Below are 23,959 nucleotides of genomic sequence, written 5' to 3' on the forward strand. Positions count from 1 at the left end.
CTCCTACACCAGCTTTACTCCCCAAAGTTCTGCTCTGGGGTGTAGCTACTCCTCAGTGTATGATGACGTGATCCTCCTGTGCTACAACGAGCTGTAACTTCTTACTCTCATTAAAAGATCTTGCATCACACCACTGCCTTCTGTTGTGTTTTAATGTTCTTTATAATTATATATATATTAGTAAAAAATATATATATGTATATGCTAACTATATATATATGTATACTTCCCCAATGTTCCTCCAAAACTCTTTTTTCTCCCCCTTTTTTCTCTGCTGTGTCTCTCAGCCCTCCCTGGGTTTAGTGCTGTAAAGGAAACTGGGTTTAATATTTCTTTACAAATCCCTCATTTATGGCTCTTTCCCAGCTGTGTTTAGTGTGATGCAAAACCACTCCGAAAATTAATTCCAAATCCCTAATTTCCTACGAAATATTTGAAAATATTCCTTTAAATTTGTTTTGGGTGTGCAGGCATTGGACACAACAGCAGCTGCAAATTACTGAGGCACGGACTGGCTGCTAATTAATTAAATTTTGGGGGATAACACCTGAAATTGAGAGAAAATCACTTTTTCTGCCCTGTTTTTGTGCTGGCCCTGCCTGGGATTTTCCCATCTTTCTGGATGGAGAGACCAGATCTGTTACACAGCAGAAAAAAATCAATTTTCAGAGCAGAAAATGTAATTTTCCAGAGCAGAAATTTTCATTTTCTTTTCATTCCAGCCTCTGTTGGAATGACACTGGTAGTGTGAATTTCCCAGGCTGTTCCACCCCTTTCTGGGGAGGAGGAGCCACTTAAATTATTCATCACAGAGGTGTCTCAGAGTCTGGGCACAAAAGAGCTTGGAAAACTCAATTAAACCCTCGAACCCTCGTTATGAGTGTAATTGCTGCCCTTTGAACAGACAGAGGCAATGCCAGAATCCCAGAATTTGGGTGAGAAGGGACTACTGGAGACCTCCCCACCACAGGAACAGAGCTGAATTGGGCTCAACGCAAAATATGAGTGCAAAACCCATGGAAAACCTTTCCCAGTAAAAGTGGGGGTTGTGTTTCCAGCAAATTTCAGGCTAGAAATAATAAAAAAAAATCCAAAGGCTTTTGATGAATTTTGATGAATTTATCCTTTCAGAAGCCCAGCTCAAGTTGCTGCTCAAGCTGTATCCTGGTCTCTAAATTCAGCTGCAGCTGGTCATAATTTTAATATTTTCTCTAATTATCTCTAATCGATAAAGTCAGGGAGTTGCAAATTCCCAAATAAAAACTGGAAAACTTTCTGTGTCTCAGGGTGCACAAGTGAGACCACGTGAGAATAAAATAAATTAATAAATTCTGCTGTCTCAGCCCTGATTTGACTACTTTAACAAGGGTTGAAGAAAGAATTAAAATTAATGGAATTTTAACATATTTTGCTCACTCCAGAAAGTCTAAGGATAAAACTAGCAATAAATCCAGATTTGGAGGATGAAGAGACAAAGCAGTTCATTGTCATGGTTATTTGTGCAGAGCCACACTTGAATGGAAAGTTTCAAAGGAATAAAATAAATTCTGACTAAAGCCGACATTGAACTGCCTCAACTCGTACCTTTGAAGTGACTCTTTTTCAATAATGAAGCAGCAGAGAAGAGAATTGTGCTTTTTACAGATTAATAACAGCTTATAAATACATAAAACAGCGTCTGAACTGCTTTCAAACAACTTTGAACTGCCAAAATAAGGTGAAGACTTTGTAACTTTTTATTGAAGGACAACAAAGGAATAAATAAATTAATTGATACTTTTCCCTTCAAGTCTTGGAATAGGGGTAATGACTCATTTCCATCCTTTGTGTGCTGCAAAAGGAAAATGTGAGAGCTGACGAGGATCTCACAAACCTTCTTCATTCATGGATGATAAATGTGGGGCCTTGGGCTTCATTTGGGGAAGAATTTCATCCTGGGAAAGGTGATCAGGACTGGAAGGGGCTGCCCAGGGAGGTTTGGGGTCCCCAGCCCTGGAATTGTCCAAGAAACAAGTGGAAATGGCATTGGACCCCTGGGAGGGGTGACATGGTGGGGATCGGCCAAAGATTGGATGATGATTTGTAGGTTTTAAAACCCAGAATGATTCTGGGATTCTGTGAACATATCCCAGCTCAACACGGACCATCAGAGGAGCAAACCCAGAAAAACCAATTGAAATCCAAGTGATTGCAGCAATGCAGAATCTTTATTGTGAATGAAAAGCCCACAGGCGCTGTCAAGACTGATGGGAGAGGAGGTTTAGGTGGGACATAGGCCAGGAATTCCTACCTGTGAGGGTGAAGAGGCCTTGAGATGGATTTCCCAGAGAAGTTGCGGCCACCCTATGCCTGATAGGGTCCAAGACCGTGTTGGACAGGGTTTGGAGCAGCCTGGGACAGTGGAAGGTGTCCCTGCCCATGGCACGGGGTGGAATGGGAGGAGTTTCAAGGCCCCTTCCAACCCAAACCCTCCTGTGATTCCACGATAGGACATCCCACACTATCCCTCAGTTAGAAACTCATTTACAGCCAGGATGAAGAAATCCATGACAAAAGCAAATATTTTGTGCAATGCAGATTCTTTATTGTGAATGAAAAACCCACAGGTGGTGTCAGCAAGAGACAAACCAGCAACAACGCGATGGAAACACAAAATCCCAAGGCAGCAGCAGAAGCGAGGCACAGCCCAGGGCTGCACCCCAGAGGTTGCCCCTTGCCAGGGCAGCACCGGGGCTCGGGGCTGGGCAGAGCAGGGCAGAGCCGCAGCCGAGACTGGGCACAGCTGGCTGGGGGCACACAGAGAGGGGGCAGCTTTTGGGGGCAGCGCTGGGAAGGCCAAAGGCGTCCGCCGAGGCTCTGCAGGGTCACACGGCAGGGACAGGGACCCTGCAGCTCCCGGGGCTGCCGGGCCGGCCCTGAGCAGGGGCTGCAGCTTCAGCCCGGCTCAGGGGGCACAAGGCAGCAGGGGCTGCTGGAGGAGCCCGCGGGCAGGGGCAGCGCTGAGCTCCGCCGGGGTTTGGGCTTTAGCAGGGCCCGCAGGAGCCCCCGAAGGAGCGGGAGCCGCGGCCACAGCTGCCATAACCGCCAGAGCTGCCATAACCCCCAAAACCTCCATAACCCCCAAAACCTCCAAAGCCCCCAAAGCCCCCATAGCCCCCGGAGCCCCCACGGCTCCCAAAGGCACCCCCGGAGCCGGCTCCCACGTAGGGAGCTCCAGCCGAGCCCACGACGCTCTGCTGAGGGAAGGAGCTGAGGATGGGCCCGGGGAAGGTGATCACTGAGGCCGGGGGCTGGATGACCACCGTGGAGTCGGGGCACTGCCGCACGCAGGGCTCATTGCTGGTGTCAGCCAGAGGGGATGGGGTGGCCACCCCGCAGCTGGGGACGCACAGGCTGGAGCAGGACATCCTTTGGTTTGGTTGGTAGAGCTGCAAGACAAGGCACGGCCATGGTTTACACCAAGGACTTGGTCCAAAACCCTGCTGCTGCTCTGGCCCACATGGAGCCCTTGTGCCAGAGCTCGCTCTGGCTCATCCCAGGCCTTCTGATCCGAGCCCCATTCCCTCCAAATTCCTGCTCGCATCCCCTGCTGCCCTCACCATCCCTGAGTCTTGCTTGCCCGTGGCAATGAAGAAAAATTCCCTCATCCCAACCACCAGGCTCCCCAAGGCTTTGAGCCTGCTGGTGGAACCTCAACCATCCCAGCTCCGTCCTGGGACAGCTGCTGGAGCTCAGGGACAGAGATTCCTTGGAAAATCCAGAGGCAGAGATTCCTTGGGAATTGTACAGCCAGAGATTCCTTGGGAATGCTACAGGCAGATATTCCCCAGGGAATCCAGAACCGGAGATTCCTTGGGAAATCCACAGGCAGAGATTCCCCGGGGAAGGAGCAGAGGAGGAAGAGAGGACAGAGGGAAGACTCGGACTCACCACAGCGATCAATGAGCAGATTCAAGTGAGGAGAGCGGGATGGAGCCCTGTGGAGCTCTCAGACCTTTTATACATCCCAGAGTGCCTGCGGCACCGTCCAGGGGGTGGGGGCAAACTCCAGTAATTAGGAATTCAAGCAGACAAGTTAAATGGCCCAGCTAATGATGGGGAATAGTTGTTTGTCATCTTCTTTTTGGAGATTTTGCTGTGCAAACATGCCTGGACGGATGGGATGAGCAGCAGTGGCCCATCATTACATGACAGACACGGTGCTGCTGGAACTCGACTGATAGCCCCAATAAACCCAGGTTTGTCCCTAATCCCTAACCTTGCTTACAAAGAATCCTTTGGACATTGCAATGCCCAGCCTGACCGTGACTCTAAGCCAGCCAAGCCCAGCTGGGCCTGTCCTGGTACACGGTCAGGGCCGGTCTGGCTCTGGGGGGCTCAACAAACACCCCAGATCTGCCTCAGATCTTGGGGCCACCAGAACAATGCAAACCCCCCAGGAGGGTTCAACTAGGACCCAGTTTGCAGACATGTGGCCGGACGAACCACAGGGAACATTCAGGTGACCCATGCTGTCCCCTCTGTTACGACTGATGAGGGCTTTGCCCCAGCACCCTCCCCTTCCCAGGTAGTTTGGGGTTCCACCAGTGGGATATGCCCCCAGTGTGAGGCCATCAAGGGAAAAGGAGACATAGAAAACACAATGCTCCCCAGAACCTGGAAAACCTTACTCTAACACGAACACTTGCCTAACCCAACCCTAACCCTAACCCTAACCCTAACCCTAACCCTAACCCTAACCCTAACCCTAACCCTAACCCCAACCCTAACCCTAACCCTAACCTTAACCCTAACCCTAACCTTAACCCTGACCCTAATTCTAACAATTCACAGGCGTGTCAGGGGACCCCAAAACCTGGCCATGAACATTTTTGCTGGCACTGGCAGTGGGTGGGATTTGGGAGACACCCCGAGAGTGGCTTCTGCTTTGCCCAAGCTGCCGAGAGTGGTTTCTGCTTTGCCCAAGCTGCCAGCAGCCTCTGTTTATGAGCCAGTAAAAGGGCGATAATGACAGGGGTGATGGCTGGGGCAGCGCTTCCAAGCTGCTGCAAGATGCCAGGAATTGTTCTCTGTAAGCAAAGTGAGGGATTAGGGACAAACCTGGGTTTATTGGGGCTGTGAGCTGAGTGAACTCCAGTAGCACCGTGTCTGTCATGTAATGATGGGTCATGGCTGTCCTGGCAAGCGCCTCTCTCCTGTCCACTCCTTTCCACACCAATGTCCACAATGCAGGGGGGGATGACAGAATTTTTCAGCGTCCCTTCACTTTATGGAGCGTCTCTGCAAGAATTCGTAATTACTGGAGGGGGGGTCTGTCCGCACCCCCAGACCATGCCCGGGGCTCTCTGGGGTGTATAAAAGGGCCGAGCTCCTTGCACAGCTCCATCCGCACTTCTCCACTTGACTCTCCTCATCACCCAGGTAAGAGCAGCTCTCCGAAGCCTCTTGGGGATCACTCTCTGTCTCCTTCCATGCAATTCCTCCCTCACACTTTTGACTCTTTTTTCCAGAAGCCTTTCCAAGTCTCAAGGATGTCCTGCTGTGTCCCCACCTGCGGCGTGGCCACCCCGACCCCTCTGGCTGACACCAGCAACCAGGCCTGCGTGCGGCAGTGCCCCGACTCCACGGTGGTCATCCAGCCCCCGGCCTCGGTGGTCACCTTCCCCGGGCCCATCCTCAGCTCCTTCCCGCAGCAGAGCGCTGTGGGCTCGGCTGGAGCTCCCTTCATCGGAGGCGGCTTTGGTGGCTCCTCTGGACGCCGTGGGGGCTCCGGAGGCTCCGGTGGCCTTGGGGGACTTGGAGGTTATGGAGGATTCGGAGGTTTTGGAGGCAGCTGCGGCGGCTCCAGAAGCTGCGGGCCCTGCTAAGCGCCAGCGCCATCCGTGATCCAGAAGAGCTCCAGGAACGCGCACAGCCCATCCCTGCATGCCAAGGCCCGAAGCAAAGACACACCGACAGACCGACAGACAGATAGACAGACATCCCCTGGCCGCTCTTGGAGCCCTGCAGCGATCACTGCCTGCTCCCAGCACGGCCCCAGCTCGGCTCCTGCTCTGCCCGTGTCCCCCCACCCCTAGGACACGCAGGGAGCACTCGGCCGGGACCCCGCTCTGCTGCCGCCCCCCTACCCCGCACGACAATAAAAGCTGCCTCGCATTGCAATGTTCACCGCCTCTCTCGGCTGCTCTTTGCTCCGCACCCTCTGCCCAGCCAGGCCCAGAGGGTTCCAGGAGGGTCCCGGGAGGGTTCCGGGAGGGTTCGGGCAGCCCCGCTTGGACACAGTGGGTCAGAAGTCCCCGGCAGCTGCCCGGGCTCCTCCTGCCCGTCCTTGGCCACGTCAGCCCCGCAGCAGAGTCCCCCCGAGCCGGACCCTGCCCAGCCCCTGGAATGGGGTCTCTGCCCATCCCTGCCCGGCTCCTGCCCACTCCGGGCTGCTCTCTGCAGCCCCAAAGGAGCCCCGGGCACACCGCTAGGCCCCTGCCCTTGGGACACCCCCCGAGGGATGCCTGGAGCCCCAGGGCTGTGGGGAATGGGGTGTGAGTGGAGCCCCTGAGGGATGCCTGGAATCCCAGGGCTGTGGGGACTGGGGACGAGTTGAGCCCCCCGAGGGATGCCTGGAGCCCCAGGGCTGTGGGGATTGGGCAGTGAGTGGAGCCCCCTGAGGGATCCCATGATTTGCAGCAAAAACACGCTCTAAAACTTTTTGAAAGTTGTAAAGCTGGTATGTTTATTACAACGCTGGACGCGTGTGGGAATCGTTTCTCTTAATAGGACATGCATACATCTGGGAACTCCAGATACTCTTTTATTTCCCTCTCAAATACATATCAATGCAATTTTACAATAGGTTCATACATATTCATTTTGTTGATTTTCTATGACATTAGACACTAATTTTTTCCTTGATCACTAAGAATTCCTGGGTCATTTTAACCCTGCTTTCTGTAGCAGCTGCTCTGTTTGTTTCAGAGTTCAATGCGACAGAGGATGAAATAATATTGTCTACAATGGATCTACAAGAACTGAAAGAAAATATGAAATCCCAAACCCACAGAGGTTTTGGTGTTAATTAGGGAAGAAATTATCAGGCAGATCAATAGGCAATAGAAGGGACCTCAGGGGGATGGGATTTGGAAGAGTTTCTACAAGGCCCTTGTGGCCCTTTCCCATCCTCACTGAGGGATTTGGGGATGTCTTGAGTTTCCTGATGCTGGGAGAGCATGGGGAGCTGGGGAGGATGAGGCCCCAGAGCCAGCGGGGTCGGACATCCCCAGCTGGGACACACAGAGCCAGCTGTGCCCGGGCTCCGGGGCACTGCCCAGGGGCATTGCAACAGCCCAGCACACAACCAGGAATTTGGGCAGTGGGAAAAGGAAGGATGAAGGAAAACCAGGAGTCAACATTTCCATGCAAGACAGCTTTTATTGCAGGGGGAGGGCAGGAGGGGCTGGGCAGCAGAGCAGGGTCATGGCCAAGGGCTTCCCATGGCCTGGCCCTGGGCACAGCCAGGTCAGCAGCAGCAGCGCAAGGGGAGACTCTGGGACCACCAGGGCACCAGGAGCCCCTCGGGGATGCTCAGGAACGACAGGGACAAGGCAGAGCTGCTTCCCAAGCTGGCACCAGGCTCCCATGGTGCAGAGCCCGGCCATGTCCAAAGGGTTTTGGTCCACAGAGCGTCAGGTCAGGATGTGCCGGGGTTTGTCCTGGAGCTCTTCTTGGTCTGAGGCTGCGCTGGGGCTGGGGCTTAGCAGGGCCCGCAGTTGCCATTGAGGTAGCGGTGGCCGCTGCTCCAGCCGCCGTAGCCGCAGTTGCCAAGGCCTCCATAGCCCCAGCCTCCGTAGCCTCCGCATCCCCAACCGCCGTAGCCTCCACGGCCTCCATAGCCCCAACCCCCATAGAGACCACGGCTTCCATAGCCCCAGCCTCCATAACCTCCATAGCCACCAAGGGCCCCGTAGCCCCCATAGCCCCCGTAGCCCCCACGGCTCCCAAAGGCGCCCCCGGAGCCGGCTCCCACGTAGGGAGCTCCGGCCGAGCCCACGGCGCTCTGCTGCGGGAAGGAGCTGAGGATGGGCCCGGGGAAGGTGATCACTGAGGCCGGGGGCTGGATGACCACCGTGGAGTCAGGGCACTGCCGCACACAGGGCTCGTTGCAGGTGTCAGCCAGAGGGGCCGGGGTGGCCACCCCGCAGGTGGGGACGCACAGGCTGGAGCAGGACATCCTTCGGTTTGGTTGGGAGAGCTGCAAGACAAGGCATGGCCATGGCTCACACCAAGGACTCAACCCAAAGCGCTGCTGCCCGTGTTCCAGGACCCACTCTGGCTCATCCCAGGAATTCTGAACTCCTCCCCATTCCATCCAAGCTCCTACTCACATCCCTTGCTGCCTTCACCATCCCTGAGTCTTGCTCGTGATTCGGAATTAAGATTTTGACATCCAAATTAGCAAAGTTTCAAGTTTCCGAATCCCTTAGTCTCCTGGTAGAGCCCACACTATCCCAACTCTCCTCTAGGAGAGCAAGAGGAACCCACAGCCAAAGGTTCCTCCAGAAAGCCCCAAAGATTCCCTGAGAAAGCCAGGGATGAAGAAGGAAAGAGGAGGGAAGGCTTGGACTTACCAAGGTGATAAGACGAGTCAAGCCGTGGAAGGTGGATACAGCTCTGTGGAACCTCTGGACCTTTTATACATCTCTCAAAGGGCCTGGGGGCATCACGGAAGGGAGCGGTGGCAAAAAAAACAGGTAATTAGGAATTCACGGTGACAAGCTTCATCAGAGAGATAGTGATGCAATACAATTATACACCTCAACATCAGGGAGATTGGTGTGGAAACGTGCCCTGGACTGATGGGAGGTGATGGGAGCAACGCCTGTGGCCCATTATTAGGTGACAGACCCTGCTCTGTCCCCAATCCTTAACTTTGCTTACAAAGGATCCCGAGCATCCTTTGGGACATGACTGTGCCCAGTCCTGGCACCCTGAGCCCCAGTCCCCCATGCCCCTGAGCCAGCTGTGCCCAGCTGATCTGTCCTGGGCCATGGCCAATGACAGTCTGGCTCTGGGGGACTTGGCCAACACCCCCTGTGTCAGACTTTAGGGCCAGCTGGACAATGCAAACCCTTCAAGAGCGTCCAAGCAGGACCTAGCTTGCAGAAATGGGGCCAGAGAAGCCCGAGGGACGCTTCAGCTCCTCCCATGGTTTCCCCTCTGTCACAGCTGACTGGGGCTCTGTCCCACTGATGTCCACCTTCCCTGGGGGTTTGGGGTTGCAACAATGGGATCTGACCCCTCTGTGGAGGCACCAAGGGAAATTAGGACATTGGGAACCCAGTGTCCTCCAGAACCACTTAACCCTAACCCTAACCGTAACCCTAAAACTAATTCTAACAATTCACATACGGATCAGGGGACCCCAAACCTGGCCATGAGCACTTTTGCTGGCACTGGCAGTGGGTGGGATTTGGGAGACACCCCGAGAGTGGCTTCTGCTTTGCCCAAGCTGCCAGCAGCCTCTGTTTACCAGCCTGTAAAAGGGTGATAATGACAGGGGTGATGGCTGGGGCAGCACTTCAAAGCTGCTGCAAGATGCCAGGAATTGTTCTCTGTAAGCAAAGCGAGGGATTAGGGACAAAGCTGGGTTTATTGGGGATGTGAGCTGAGTGAGCTGCAGCGGCATGGGGTCGGTCATGTAATGATGGGTCATGGCTGTCCCTCCCGTCACTTCCTTCATGTCCAGGACACGTTTTCACACCTGTGTCCCCAAGAAGGGGATGACATGGAATTATCTTGCAACATTATCTCTCTGATCAGGCTTGTCAGCTTGAATTCCTAATTACTCGGGGTTTTTTTGTCACCGCCCCCTTTCCTGAAGCCCCAGCCACTCTGGGGTGTATAAAAGGGCTGAGCTCCTTGCACAGCTCCATCCACACTTCTCCACTTGACTCCTCTCATCACTTGGGTAAGTGCAGCTCTCCGAAGCTTCTTGGGGTCCTCTCTCTGGGAAATTCCTTCCTCACACCTTTACCTCTTTCTTCCCTGGGTGTTTTCCAGAAGCCTTTCCGAGTCTCAACGATGTCCTGCTCCAGCCTGTGCGTCCCCAGCTGCGGGGTGGCCACCCCGGCCCCTCTGGCTGACACCTGCAACGAGCCCTGCGTGCGGCAGTGCCCCGACTCCACGGTGGTCATCCAGCCCCCGGCCTCAGTGATCACCTTCCCCGGTCCCATCCTCAGCTCCTTCCCTCAGCAGAGCGCCGTGGGCTCGGCCGGAGCTCCCTACGTGGGAGCCGGCTCTGGGGGCGCCTTTGGGAGCCGTGGGGGCTACGGGGGCTACGGGGCCCTTGGTGGCTATGGAGGTTATGGAGGCTGGGGCTATGGAAGCCGTGGTCTCTATGGGGGTTGGGGCTATGGAGGCCGTGGAGGCTACGGCGGTTGGGGATGCGGAGGCTACGGAGGCTGGGGCTATGGAGGCCTTGGCAACTGCGGCTACGGCGGCTGGAGCAGCGGCCACCGCTACCTCAATGGCAACTGCGGGCCCTGCTAAGCCCCAGCCCCAGCGCGGCCTCAGACCAAGAAGAGCTCCAGGACAAACCCCGGCACATCCCGACCCGACTCTCTGTGGACCAAAACCCTTTGGACATGGCCGGGCTCTGCAGCTCGGGAGCCTGGTGCCAGCTTGGGAAGAAGTTCTGCCTTGTCCCTGTTGTTCCTGAGCATCCCCGAGCAGCTCCTGGTGCCCTGGTGGTCTCAGAGCCTCTCCTGGCGCTGCTGCTGCTGACCTGGCTGTGCCCAGGGCCAGGCCATGGGAAGCCCTTGGCCATGACCCTGCTCTGCTGCCCAGCCCCTCCTGCCCTCCCCCTGCAATAAAAGCTGTCTTGCATGGAAATGTTGACTCCTGGTTTTCCTTCATCTTGCCCTTTTCCTACTGCCCAAATTCCTGGGTGTGTGCTGGGCTGTTGCAATGCCCCTGGGCAGTGCCCTGCAGCCCGGGCACAGCTGGCTCTGTGTGTCCCAGCTGGGGATGTCCAACCCCACTGGCTCTGGGGGCCTCATCCCTCCCAGCTCCCCATGCTCTCCCAGCATCAGGAAACTCAGGACATCCCCAAATCCCTCACTGAGGATGGGAAAGGGCCACGAGGGCCTTACAGAAACTCTTCCAAATCCTCAGCCCAAGCAGCAAAGCTGACGTCACCTCTGGGATTGGGCTGTCTTGGTTGAGATGGTCACAACAGAAATCAGTACTCCATTTTCAGAAGGCTTCAAACCATTTGTATTACACTCTGCATGCTTTTATACATTCTTACAAAACTCCTAAAATTACACTTATTGGTCACAAGAGACAAACAAAATGCTCATTGGAATTGGAAATTGCAGGATTCTCTTATTTCTCCTTCTTTCTTTTTTGGTTTCTATGTCAAGGACCTTGGTAGGAAATTCTCTCCGGGGTGAACATGGCTCCTCTTCTCAAACTTCTCTCTGGCTCACAGAAGTCACTGTAAAACCTTTTCCACATAGGCCTAGGACTGGTCAGTCCCATGGAAAGGTGCAGGGAAATGCAGGATGAGCTCTGCATGTCCCAGGTGTCTTGGCATTTCCAGCTGGAGGTGGTGGCAGCTGTGAAGGGAGGAGAGACACCCAAGCAGATCTTGCCCAGTCTCCTCTCCACGCCATGGAATGAGCACAGGGTGCAGTCCCGTGGAGGTCTTGGAGCAGCAGCTTTGTGTTCCCCTCCATTTGACGTCCCTTCTATTGCGTATTGATCTGTCTGAAAATTTCTTCTCTTATTAACACCAAAATACGTGATCTCGAACTCCCAGGGTTTGAGATACCATATTTTCTTTAAGTTCATATGGGTCCATTTGAGACGATATGATTTCATGCTCTGTCCCTTTGAACTCTGAAACAAGCAGAGTGGCTGCTGCAGAAAGCAGGGTCAAAATGACCCAGAAATTATTCCTGATAAAGGAAAAAATTAGCGTCAAATGTCACACAAAATCAGTAAAATGAATATGTATGAACCTATTGTAAAATTGCAGGCATATGTGTTTGAGACGGATATTAAAAAGGATCTGGATTTCCCAGAGGTGCACACGTCCTATTAAGAGAAACTATTCCCACATGAGTCCAGTGCTGTAATAAACATCCCAGCTTTACAGCTTTCAAAGACTTGTACAGTTTGTTTGTTTCATCATATCACCGAGTCCCTGGGGGGCTCCACTCGCCCCCCAGTCCCCATGGCCCCGGGGCTCCCAAGGGCAGGGGGCTGGCTGTGGGTCCAGAGCAAAGAGCAACCGAGAGAGGCGGTGACCATTGCAATGCGATGCAGCTTTTATTGCCGTGCGGGGCAGGGGGGCAGCAGCGGAGCGGCGCCCTGGCCGAGCGCTCCCCGCTTGGGCAGAGCGGGGAGCCAAGCTGGTGCCGTGCCAAGAGTGCGCAGCCATCACTGAGGGGCTGCGAGAGCAGCCGGGGGATGTCTGTCGGCCTGTCTGTCTGTCTGTCTGTCAGTGTGTCATTGCTTTAGGCCTTGGCGTGCGGAGAGGGACTGTGCGTGTTCCTGGAGCTCTTCTGGATCAGGAATGGCAGCCTCTGGAGCAGCCGCAGCTGCCCCCGAAACCTCTGAATCCTCCATAACCTCGGAATCCCCCAAAGCCACCTGAGCTGTGGGTTAGGGTTAGGGCTAGGGTTAGGGTTAGGGTTAGGGTTACGGCTAGGGTTAGGGTTAGGGCTAGGGTTAGGGCTAGGGTTATGGTTAGGGTTAGGGTTAGGGTAAGGGTCAGGGTTAGGGTTAGGGTTAGGGTTAGGGTTAGGGTTACGGCTAGGTTTAGGGTTAGGTTTAGGTTTAGGGCTAGGGTTAGGGTTAGGGTTAGGGTTAGGGTTAGGGTTAGGGTTAGGGCTAGGTTTAGGTTTAGGTTTCGGGGATTCTTGTGGTCCTTGCTTTTCCCTTGGTGGCCCCACATAGCAGGCAGATCCCACTGATTATAATCCAAACCACCAGTGAACCTGGAGATCAGTGGGACAGAGACCTCTATCCTCATGACACAATGGTCACCTTTGGAGTAGCTTAAAGGTCCGTATGGCCCCTCTTGCTCTGTTTCTGCAACTGGGTCCTACTTGTTCCTTCCTGGAGTGTTTGCATTGTTGAAGTGGCCCCAAGTTCTGACACAGAGGTTGTTGGTTGATCTCCCCAGAGCCAGACTGGCCATGGCCATATCCCAGTTCAGGCCCAGCTGAGCACGGCTACCTCAGTGGCACATAGGCTGCGGCACAGAGTGGCCGGGCTGGGCACAGTCGTGTCCCAAAGGATGTTCGGAATTCTTTGTAAGCAAAGCGAGGGATTAGGGACAGAGCAGGGTCTGTCACCTAATAATGGGCCACAGGCGTTCCTCCCATCACCTCCCATTGGTCCACGGCACGTTTCCACACCAATCTCCCTGATGTTGAGGTGTATAATTGTATTGCATCATTATCTCTTTGATGAACTTGTCAGCATGAATTCCTAATTACCTGGTTTTTTTTGCCACCGCTCCCTTTTGTGATGCCCCCAGGCCCTTTGGGAGATGTATAAAAGGTCCAGAGGTTCCACAGAGCTCTATCCACCTTCCACCGCTTGACTCGCCTTATCACCTTGGTAAGTCCAAGCCTTCCCTCCTCTTTCCTTCTTCATCCCTGGCTTTCTCAGGGAATCGTTGGGGCTTTCTGGAGGAACCTTTGGTTGTGGGTTCCTCTTGCCCTCCTCGAGCAGAGTTGGGTTAGTTGGGGTTATACTAGGGGACTAAGGACTTCGGAAGCTTGAGGACTTTGCTAGTTTGGATGTCAAAATCTTCTTAATTCCCAAGGTCAAGTAAGGCTCAGGGATGGTGAGGGCAGCAAGGGATGTGAGCAGGAATTCGAAGGGAATATGGTTTGGATCAGAATGCCTGGGATGAGCCAGAATGAGTCCTGGAACACAGGGGAGAGCCACTGGGCTTTGGGTTGAGTCCTTGGTGTGAGCCATGGCCATGCCTTGTCTTGCAGCTCTCCCAACCAAACCGAAGGATGTCCTGCTCCAGCCTGTGCGTCCCCACCTGTGGGGTGGCCACCCCGGCCCCTCTGGCTGACACCTGCAATGAGCCCTGCGTGCGGCAGTGCCCCGACTCCACGGTGGTCATCCAGCCCCCGGCCTCAGTGATCACCTTCCCCGGGCCCATCCTCAGCTCCTTCCCTCAGCAGAGCGCCGTGGGCTCGGCCGGAGCTCCCTACGTGGGAGCCGGCTCCGGGGGCGCCTTTGGGAGCCGTGGGGGCTATGGAGGCTACGGGGCCCTTGGTGGCTATGGAGGTTATGGAGGCTGGGGCTATGGAAGCCGTGGTCTCTATGGGGGTTGGGGCTATGGAGGCCGTGGAGGCTACGGCGGTTGGGGATGCGGAGGCTACGGAGGCTGGGGCTATGGAGGCCTTGGCAACTGCGGCTACGGCGGCTGGAGCAGCGGCCACCGCTACCTCAATGGCAACTGCGGGCCCTGCTAAGCCCCAGCTCCAGCGCGACCTCAGACCAAGAAGAGCTCCAGGACAAACCCCGGCACTTCCCTGTGGACCAAAACCCTTTGGACATGGCTGGGCTCTGCACCTTGGGTGCCTGGTACCAGCTTGGGAAGCAGCTCTGCCTTGTCCCTGTCGTTCCTGAGCATCCCCGAGGGGCTCCTGGTGCCCTGGTGGTCCCAGAGCCTCTCCTGGCGCTGCTGCTGCTGACCTGGCTGTGCCCAGGGCCAGGCCATGGGAAGCCCTTGGCCATGACCCTGCTCTGCTGCCCAGCCCCTCCTGCCCTCCCCTTGCAATAAAAGCTGTCTTGCATTGCAATGTTGACTCCTGGTTTTCCTTCATCTTGCCCTTTTCCTACTGCCCAAATTCCTGGGTGTGTGCTGGGCTGTTGCAATGCCCCTGGGCAGTGCCCTGCAGCCTGGGCACAACTGGGTCTGTGTGTCCCAGCTGGGGATGTCCAACCCCGCTGGCTCTGGGGGCCTCATCCCCCCCAGCTCCCCATGCTCTCCCAGCTTCAGGAAACTCAAGACATCCCCAAATCCCTCAGTGAGGATGGGAAAGGGGCCATGAGGGCCTCGCAGAAACTCTTCCAAATCCTCAGCCCAAGCAGCAAAGCTGACATCACCTCTGGGATTGGGCTGTCTTGGTTGAGATGGTCAAACACAAATCAATGCTCCATTTTCAGAAGGCTTCAAACCATTTGTATTATACTATGCATGCTGTTGTACATTCTTACAAAGTTCCTAAATAGACACTTATTGGTCACAAGAGACAAACATAGCGCTCATTGCAATGAGCACTTGCAGGTTTCTCTTATCTCTCCATTCTTTTTCAGTTTCTATGTCAAGGACATTGGTAGGAGGTTTCTTCAGAGGTGAACATGGCTCTTCTTCTCAAACTTCTCTCTGGCTCACAGAAGTCACTGTAAAACCTTTTCCACACAGGACTGGGACTGGTCAGTCCCATGGAAAGGTGCAGGGAAATGCAGGATGAGCTCTGCATGTCCCAGGTGACCTGGCATGTCCAGCTGGAGGTGGTGGCAGCTGTGAAGGGAGGAGACAGACCCAAGCAGATCTTGCCCAGTCTCCTCTCCACACCATGGAATGAGAACAGGGTTCGGTTCTGTGGAGGTCTTGGACCAGAAGCTTTGGGTTCCCATCCCCCTGAGGTCACTTCTATTGCCTATTGATCTGCCTGATAATTTCTTCCCTAATTAACACCAAAACCTCTGTGGGTTTGGGATTTCATATTTTCTATAAGTTCTTGTAGATCCATTGTAGACTGTATTATTTCATCCTCTGTCACATTGAACTCTGAAACAAACAGAGCAGCTGCTACAGAAAGCAGGGTTAAAATGACCCAGGAATTCTTAGTGATCAAGGAAAAAATTAGCGTCTAATGTCACAGAAAATCAACAAAATGAACATGTATGAACCTATTGTAGAATTGCAGCGATATGTATTTGAGAGGGAAATAGAAAAGGATCTGGAGGTCCCAAAGGCACACGTGTCCTATTAAGAGAAACAATTCCCACACGCATCCAGAGCTGTAATAAACATATCAGCTTTACAACTTTCCAACTGTTGCAGAGTTTGTTTGATTCCGCAAATCATCAGGTCCCTCAGGGAGCTCTACTTGCCTCCCAATCCCCATGGTCCGGAGACTCCAGGCATCTCTCAGGGTGTTCCAAGGGCAGGGGGCTGGAGGTGGGCCCAGAGCAAAAAACAGACAAGAGAGGCGGTGACCATGGCAATGTGAGGCAGTTTTTGTTGCTGTGCGGGGCAGGGGGGCGACAGAGGAGCGTGACCCCGGCCAAGCACTCCCTGCGTGTTCCGGGATGGGGGAGGACACGGGCAGAGCAGGAGTCGAGCTGGTGCCATGCCGGGAGCGGGCAGCGATCGCTGCAGGGCTCTGAGAGCCGCCGGGGGATGTCTGTCTGTCTGTCGGTCTGTCTGGCGGTGTGTCCTTGCTTCGGGCCTTGGCGTGGAGGGATGAGCCATGGGCATTCCTGGAGCTCTTCTGGATCAGGGATGGCGCTGGCTCTTAGCAGGGCCCTCAGACTCTGGAGATGCTGCAGCTGCCCTCAAAACCTCCGAATCCTCCATAACCTTCAAATCCCCCAAAGCCACGGGAGCTTTAGGTTAGAGTTAGGTTTAGGGTTAGGGTTAGGGGATTCTGGTGGACATGGTGTTTTCCATGTCCCCATTTCCCTTGATGGCCCCACAGAGGAGGCAGATCCCACTGGTGAAACCCCAAACCCCCAGGGAAGGTGGAGTGGGCCAGGGCCCACAGTGGGCCAGGGCCCGTGACCCTCATGACACAATGGACACCACTGTATGACCTGAAGGGTACCTAAGGCCCCTCTGGCACCGTTTCTGCGAGCTGGGTCCTGCTTGAGCCTTCCTGGAGGGTTTACATTGTCCAGGTGGCCCCAAGTTCTGACACAGAGGCTGTTGGTCGAGCCCCCCAGAGCCAGACTGGCAATGGTCATGTACCAGGTCAGGCCCAGCTGGGCATGGCTTCCTCAGTGGCAAAGGGGGCTGGGGCACAGAGTGGCCGGGCTGGGCACAGTCGTGTCCCAAAGGATGCTCGGGATTCTTTGTAAGCAAAGCGAGGGATTAGGGACAGAGCAGGGTCTGTCACCTAATAATGGGCCACAGGTGTTCCTCCCATCACCTCCCATTGGTCCACGGCACGTTTCCACACCAATCTCCCTGATGTTGAGGTGTATAATTGTATTGCATCATTATCTCTTTGATGAATTTGTCAGCATGAATTCCTAATTACCTGGATTTTTTGCCACCGCTCCCTTTCGTGATGCCCCCGGGCCCTTTGGGAGATGTATAAAAGGTCCAGAGGTTCCACAGAGCTCTATCCACCTTCCACCGCTTGACTCGTCTTATCACCTTGGTAAGTCCAAGCCTTCCCTCCTCTTTCCTTCTTCATCCCTGGCTTTCTCAGGGAATCGTTGGGGCTTTCTGGCGGAACCTTTGTCTGTGGGTTCCTCTTGCTCTCTTAGAGCACAGTTGGGATGGTTGGGGTTCTACGAGGGGACCAAGGGAAACTTGAGGACTTTGCTCGTTTGGATGTCAAAGTCTTCTTAATTCCCAAGGGCAAGCAAGACTGAGGGATGGTGAGGGCTACCGGGGATGTGAGCAGGAATTTGGAGGGAATGGGACTTGGATTAGAATGCCTGGAATGAGCCAGAATGAGTCCTGGTATAGAGATGAGAGCAGCTGAGTTTTAGGTCGAGTCCTTGGTGTGAGCCATGGCCATGCCTTGTCTTGCAGCTCTCCCAACCAAACCGAAGGATGTCCTGCTCCAGCCTGTGCGTCCCCACCTGCGGGGTGGCCACCCCAGCCCCTCTGGCTGACACCTGCAACGAGCCCTGTGTGCGGCAGTGCCCTGACTCCACGGTGGTCATCCAGCCCCCGGCCTCAGTGATCACCTTCCCCGGGCCCATCCTCAGCTCCTTCCCTCAGCAGAGCGCCGTGGGCTCGGCCGGAGCTCCCTACGTGGGAGCCGGCTCTGGGGGCGCCTTTGGGAGCCGTGGGGGCTACGGGGGCTACGGGGCCCTTGGTGGCTATGGAGGTTATGGAGGCTGGGGCTATGGAAGCCGTGGTCTCTATGGGGGTTGGGGCTATGGAGGCCGTGGAGGCTACGGCGGTTGGGGATGCGGAGGCTACGGAGGCTGGGGCTATGGAGGCCTTGGCAACTGCGGCTACGGCGGCTGGAGCAGCGGCCACCGCTACCTCAATGGCAACTGCGGGCCCTGCTAAGCCCCAGCCCCAGCGCGGCCTCAGACCAAGAAGAGCTCCAGGATAAACCCCGGCACTTCCCTGTGGACCAAAACCCCTTGGACATGGCCGGGCTCTGCAGCTCGGGAGCCTGGTGCCAGCTTGGGAAGCAGCTCTGCCTTGTCCCTGTCGTTCCTGAGCATCCCCGAGCGGCTCCTGGTGCCCTGGTGTTCCCAGAGCCTCTCCTGGGGCTGCTGCTGCTGACCTGGCTGTGCCCAGGGCCAGGCCATGGGAAGCCCTTGGCCATGACCCTGCTCTGCTGCCCAGCCCCTCCTGCCCTCCCCCTGCAATAAAAGCTGTCTTGCATTGCAATGTTGACTCCTGGTTTTCCTTCATCCTTCCTTTTCCCACTGCCCAAATTCTTGGGTGTGTGCTGGGCTGTTGCAATGCCCCTGGGCAGTGCCCTGGAGGCCGGGCACAGCTGGCTCTGTGTGTCCCAGCTGGGGATGTCCAACCCTGATGGCTCTGGGGGCCTCATCTCCCCCAGCTCCCCACGCTCTCCCAGCTTCAGGAAACTCAAGACATCCCCAAATCCCTCACTGAGGATGGGAAAGGGCCACGAGGGCCTTACAGAAACTCTTCCAAATGCTCAGTCCAAGCAGCAAAGCTGACATCACCCCTGGGACTGGGCTGTCTTGATTGAGATGCTCAAACACAAATCAATACTCCATTTTCAGAAGGCTTCAAACCATTTGTATTATACTATGCATGCTGTTGTACATTCTTACAAAACTCCTAAATATACACTTATTGGTCACAAGAGACAAACATAGTGCTCATTGCAGTGGGCACTTGCAGATTTCTCTTATCTCTCCATTCTTTTTCAGTTTCTATGTCAAGGACATTGGTAGGAGGTTCCTTCAGAGTTGAACATGGCTCTTCTTCTCAAACTTCTCTCTGGCTCACAGAAGTCACTGTAAAACCTTTTCCACACAGGACTGGGAATGGTCAGTCCCATGGAAAGGTGCAGGGAAATGCAGGATTAGTTCTGCACGTCCCAGGTGTCCTGGCATTTCCAGCTGGAGGTGGTGGCAGCTGTGAAGGGAGGAGACAGACCCAAGCAGATCTTGCCCAGTCTCCTCTCCACGCCATGGAATGAGAACGGGGTTCAGTTCTGTGGAGCGCTTGTAGCAGAAGTTTTGGGTTCCCATCCCCCTTGACATCCCTTCTATTGCCTATTGATGTGTCTGAAAAAATGTCTTCCCTAATTAACACCAAAACCTCCCTCTGTCTGAGATTTCGTATTTGTTTTAAGCTCATATTGATCTGTTTTAGACAATATTATTTCATAGTCTGTCTGCTTGAACTCTGATACAGAGATGCTGCTATGGAAAGCAGGGTCACAAGGACCCAAGAATTCTTTCAGATAAAGGAAAAAATTATCAGCAAATGTTACACAAAATCTGTAAAATGAATATGTATGAACCTATTGTAAGATTGCTTAGATATATATTTGAGAGGGAAGTGAAAAAATATCTGGATTTCCCAAAGGCACACATGTCCTCTTAAGAGAAACAATTCCCACACGCATCCAGTGCTGCAATAAACATATCAGCTTTACAACTTTCAAACTGTTGCAGAGTTTGTTTGTTTCCGCAAATTATCGGGTCCCTCAGGGAGCTCTACTTGCCCCCTAATCCCCATGGCCTGGAGACTCCAGGCATCCCTCAGGGTGTTCCAAGGGCAGGGGGCTGGCGGTGGGCCCAGAGCAAACAGCAGCCGAGAGAGGCGGTGACCATGGCAATGCGAGGCAGTTTTTGTTGCCGTGCGGGGCTGGGGGGCGGCACTGGAGCGTGACCCCGGCCAAGCACTCCCCGTGTGTCCCGGGATGGGGGGGGACACGGGCAGAGCAGGAGTCGAGCTGGTGCCATGCCGGGAGCGGGCAGCGATCGCTGCAGGGCTCTGAGAGCCGCCGGGGGATGTCTGTCTGTCTGTCGGTCTGTCTGGCGGTGTGTCCTTGCTTCGGGCCTTGGGGTGGAGGGATGAGCCACGGGCATTCCTGGAGCTCTTCTGGATCAGGGATGGCGCTGGCGCTTAGCAGGGCCCTCAGACTCTGGAGATGCTGCAGCTGCCCTCAAAACCTCCGAATCCTCCATAACCTTCAAATCCCCCAAAGCCAGGGGAGCTTTGGGTTAGAGTTAGGTTTAGGGTTAGGGTTAGGGGATTCTGGTGGACATGGTGTTTTCCATGTCCCCATTTGCCTTGATGGCCCCACAGAGGAGGCAGATCCCACTGGTGAAACCCCAAACCCCCAGGGAAGGTGGAGATCAGTGGGCCAGGGGCCGCGACCCTCATGACACAATGGACACCACTGTATGACCTGAAGGGTACCTAAGGCCCCTCTGGCACCGTTTCTGCGAGCTGGGTCCTGCTTGAGCCTTCCTGGAGGGTTTACATTGTCCAGGTGGCCCCAAGTTCTGACACAGAGGCTGTTGGTTGAGCCCCCCAGAGCCAGACTGGCCATGGTCATGTACCAGGTCAGGCCCAGCTGGGCATGGCTTCCGCAGTGGCAAAGGGGGCTGGGGCACAGAGTGGCTGGGCTGGGCACAGTCGTGTCCCAAAGGATGCTCGGGATTCTTTGTAAGCAAAGCGAGGGATTAGGGACATAGCAGGGTCTGTCACCTAATAATGGGCCACAGGTGTTCCTCCCATCACCTCCCATTGGTTGACGGCACGTTTCCACACCAATCTCCCTGAAGTTGAGGTGTATAATTGTATTGCATCATTATCTCTTTGATGAACTTGTCAGCATGAATTCCTAATTACCTGGTTTTTTTTGCCACCGCTCCCTTTCGTGATGCCCCGGGCCCTTTAGGAGTTGTATAAAAAGGCCCAGAGGTTCCACAGAGCTCTATCCACCTTCCACGGCTTGACTCGCCTTATCACCTTGGTAAGTCCAAGCCTTCCCTCCTCTTTCCTTCTTCATCCCTGGCTTTCTCAGGGAATCTTTGGGGCTTTCTGGCGGAACCTTTGGCTGTGGGTTCCTCTTGCTCTCCTAAGAGCAGAGTTGGGATAGTTGGGGTTATACTAGGGGACTAAGGACTTCGGAAGCTTGAGGACTTTGCTCGTTTGGATGTCAAAGTCTTCTTAATTCCGAATCCCAAGCAAGACTCAGGGATGGTGAAGGCAGCAAGGGATGTGAGCAGGAATTTGAATGGAATGGGGCTTGGATCAGAATGCCTGGGATGAGCCAGAATGAGCTCTGGAACACAGGGGAGAGCCACTGGGCTTTGGGTTGAGTCCTTGGTGTGAGCCATGGCCATGCCTTGTCTTGCAGCTCTCCCAACCAAACCGAAGGATGTCCTGCTCCAGTCTGTGCGTCCCCACCTGCGGGGTGGCCACCCCAGCCCCTCTGGCTGACACCTGCAACGAGCCCTGTGTGCGGCAGTGCCCCGACTCCACGGTGGTCATCCAGCCCCCGGCCTCAGTGATCACCTTCCCCGGGCCCATCCTCAGCTCCTTCCCTCAGCAGAGCGCCGTGGGCTCGGCCGGAGCTCCCTACGTGGGAGCCGGCTCTGGGGGCGCCTTTGGGAGCCGTGGGGGCTACGGAGGCTACGGAGGCTACGGGGCCCTTGGTGGCTATGGAGGTTATGGAGGCTGGGGCTATGGAAGCCGTGGTCTCTATGGGGGTTGGGGCTATGGAGGCCGTGGAGGCTACGGCGGTTGGGGATGTGGAGGCTACGGAGGCTGGGGCTATGGAGGCCTTGGCAACTGCGGCTACGGCGGCTGGAGCAGCGGCCACCGCTACCTCAATGGCAACTGCGGGCCCTGCTAAGCCCCAGCCCCAGTGCGGCCTCAGACCAAGAAGAGCTCCAGGACAAACCCCGGCACTTCCCTGTGGACCAAAACCCCTTGGACATGGTCGGGCTCTGCACCTTGAGTGCCTGGTGCCTGCTTGGGAAGCAGCTCTGCCTTGTCCCTGTCGTTCCTGAGCATTCCCGAGCGGCTCCTGGTGCCCTGGTAGTCTCAGAGCCTCTCCTGGCGCTGCTGCTGCTGACCTGGCTGTGCCCAGGGCCAGGCCATGGGAAGCCCTTGGCCATGACCCTGCTCTGCTGCCCAGCCCCTCCTGCCCTCCCCCTGCAATAAAAGCTGTCTTGCATTGCAATGTTGACTCCTGGTTTTCCTTCATCTTTCCTTTTCCCACTGCCCAAATTCCTGGGTGTGTGCTGGGCTGTTGCAATGCCCCTGGGCAGTGCCCTGGAGGCCGGGCACAGCTGGCTCTGTGTGTCCCAGCTGGGGATGTCCAACCCCGCTGGCTCTGGGGGCCTCATCCCCCCCAGCTCCCCATGCTCTCCCAGCATCAGGAAACTCAGGACATCCCGAAATCCCTCACTGAGGATGAGAAAGGGCCACGAGGGCCTTACAGAAACTCTTCCAAATGCTCAGTCCAAGCAGCAAAGCTGACGTCACCTCTGGGACTGGGCTGTCTTGGTTGAGATGCTCAAACACAAATCAATACTCCATTTTCAGATGGCTTCAAACCATTTGTATTATGCTATGCATGCTGTTGTACATTCTTACAAAACTCCTAAATATACACTTATTGGTCACAAGAGACAAACATAGCGCTCATTGCAATGGGCACTTGCAGATTTCTCTTATCTCTCCATTCTTTTTCAGTTTCTATGTCAAGGACATTGGTAGGAGGTTCCTTCAGAGGTGAACATGGCTCTTCTTCTCAAACTTCTCTCTGGCTCACAGAAGTCACTGTAAAACCTTTTCCACACAGGACTGGGAATGGTCAGTCCCATGGAAAGGTGCAGGGAAATGCAGGATTAGTTCTGCACGTCCCAGGTGTCCTGGCATTTCCAGCTGGAGGTGGTGGCAGCTGTGAAGGAAGGAGACAGACCCAAGCAGATCTTGCCCAGTCTCCTCTCCACGCCATGGAATGAGAACGGGGTTCAGTTCTGTGGAGCGCTTGTAGCAGAAGTTTTGGGTTCCCATCCCCCTTGACATCCCTTGTACTGCCTATTGATGTGTCTGAAAAAATTTCTTCCCTAATTAACACCAAAAACTGCCTCTGTCTGAGATTTCGTACTTGTTTTAAGCTCATATTGATCTGTTTTAGACCATAATATTTCATACTCGGTCTCCTTGAACTCTGATACAGAGATGCTGCTATGGAAATCAGGGTCACAAGGACCCAAGAATTCTTTCAGATAAAGGAAAAAATTATCAGCAAATGTTACACAAAATCTGTAAAATGAATATGTATGAACCTATTGTAAGATTACTTAGATATATATTTGAGAGGGAAGTGAAAAGACATCTGGATTTCCCAAAGGCACACATGTCCTCTTAAGAGAAACAATTCCCACACGCATCCAGTGCTGCAATAAACATATCAGCTTTACAACTTTCAAACTGTTGCAGAGTTTGTTTGTTTCCGCAAATTATCGGGTCCCTCAGGGAGCTCTACTTGCCCCCTAATCCCCATGGCCTGGAGACTCCAGGCATCCCTCAGGGTGTTCCAAGGGCAGGGGGCTGGCGGTGGGCCCAGAGCAAACAGCAGCCGAGAGAGGCGGTGACCATGGCAATGCGAGGCAGTTTTTGTTGCCGTGCGGGGCTGGGGGGCGGCACTGGAGCGTGACCCCGGCCAAGCACTCCCCGTGTGTCCCGGGATGGGGGGGGACACGGGCAGAGCAGGAGTCG

General features: G+C 54.6%; 6 protein-coding genes across 13 annotated transcripts; 4 read left to right on the forward strand and 2 right to left on the reverse strand.

Moving 5' to 3' along the window:
• Positions 1 to 3,023: 3,023 nt before the first annotated feature.
• On the reverse strand, positions 3,024 to 3,407 carry LOC141725563 (claw keratin-like). Its single transcript, XM_074529452.1, has one exon. It carries the CDS (start codon positions 3,405 to 3,407, stop codon positions 3,024 to 3,026), a length of 384 nt encoding a protein of 127 aa, XP_074385553.1.
• A 4,337-nt stretch (positions 3,408 to 7,744) lies between these two features.
• Positions 7,745 to 8,221, reverse strand: LOC102063106 (claw keratin-like). 3 transcript variants are annotated; one of them, XM_005497904.2, is made up of 2 exons: positions 7,924 to 8,221; positions 7,745 to 7,866 (listed from the first exon to the last, which is right to left on the reverse strand). In XM_005497904.2, the coding sequence occupies exons 1-2, from the start codon at positions 8,219 to 8,221 to the stop codon at positions 7,745 to 7,747; spliced, it is 420 nt and encodes a 139-aa protein (XP_005497961.1). The 3 variants fall into 3 exon arrangements, with proteins under 3 accessions (XP_005497961.1, XP_005497960.1, XP_005497962.1); XM_005497903.2 differs by having other exon boundaries at positions 7,745 to 7,875; XM_005497905.3 differs by having other exon boundaries at positions 7,745 to 8,221.
• Positions 8,222 to 10,071: 1,850 nt separating this feature from the next.
• LOC141725583 (claw keratin-like) lies at positions 10,072 to 10,539 on the forward strand. 2 transcript variants are annotated; one of them, XM_074529504.1, is made up of 2 exons: positions 10,072 to 10,360; positions 10,409 to 10,539. In XM_074529504.1, the coding sequence occupies exons 1-2, from the start codon at positions 10,072 to 10,074 to the stop codon at positions 10,537 to 10,539; spliced, it is 420 nt and encodes a 139-aa protein (XP_074385605.1). The 2 variants fall into 2 exon arrangements, with proteins under 2 accessions (XP_074385605.1, XP_074385604.1); XM_074529503.1 differs by having other exon boundaries at positions 10,072 to 10,539.
• Positions 10,540 to 14,030: 3,491 nt separating this feature from the next.
• LOC141725579 (claw keratin-like) lies at positions 14,031 to 14,498 on the forward strand. 2 transcript variants are annotated; one of them, XM_074529499.1, is made up of 2 exons: positions 14,031 to 14,319; positions 14,368 to 14,498. In XM_074529499.1, the coding sequence occupies exons 1-2, from the start codon at positions 14,031 to 14,033 to the stop codon at positions 14,496 to 14,498; spliced, it is 420 nt and encodes a 139-aa protein (XP_074385600.1). The 2 variants fall into 2 exon arrangements, with proteins under 2 accessions (XP_074385600.1, XP_074385599.1); XM_074529498.1 differs by having other exon boundaries at positions 14,031 to 14,498.
• Positions 14,499 to 17,821: 3,323 nt separating this feature from the next.
• Positions 17,822 to 18,289, forward strand: LOC141725584 (claw keratin-like). 2 transcript variants are annotated; one of them, XM_074529506.1, is made up of 2 exons: positions 17,822 to 18,110; positions 18,159 to 18,289. In XM_074529506.1, exons 1-2 carry the CDS (start codon positions 17,822 to 17,824, stop codon positions 18,287 to 18,289), a joined length of 420 nt encoding a protein of 139 aa, XP_074385607.1. The 2 variants fall into 2 exon arrangements, with proteins under 2 accessions (XP_074385607.1, XP_074385606.1); XM_074529505.1 differs by having other exon boundaries at positions 17,822 to 18,289.
• Positions 18,290 to 21,605: 3,316 nt separating this feature from the next.
• LOC141725571 (claw keratin-like) lies at positions 21,606 to 22,082 on the forward strand. Of its 3 annotated transcripts, none has more exons than XM_074529466.1 (2): positions 21,606 to 21,903; positions 21,952 to 22,082. In XM_074529466.1, the coding sequence occupies exons 1-2, from the start codon at positions 21,606 to 21,608 to the stop codon at positions 22,080 to 22,082; spliced, it is 429 nt and encodes a 142-aa protein (XP_074385567.1). The 3 variants fall into 3 exon arrangements, with proteins under 3 accessions (XP_074385567.1, XP_074385568.1, XP_074385566.1); XM_074529467.1 differs by having other exon boundaries at positions 21,961 to 22,082; XM_074529465.1 differs by having other exon boundaries at positions 21,606 to 22,082.
• The last annotated feature ends 1,877 nt before the right edge of the window (positions 22,083 to 23,959 follow it).

This window comes from Zonotrichia albicollis, chromosome 30 (genome assembly GCF_047830755.1).
Source record: "Zonotrichia albicollis isolate bZonAlb1 chromosome 30, bZonAlb1.hap1, whole genome shotgun sequence".
Lineage (NCBI taxonomy): Eukaryota > Metazoa > Chordata > Aves > Passeriformes > Passerellidae > Zonotrichia > Zonotrichia albicollis.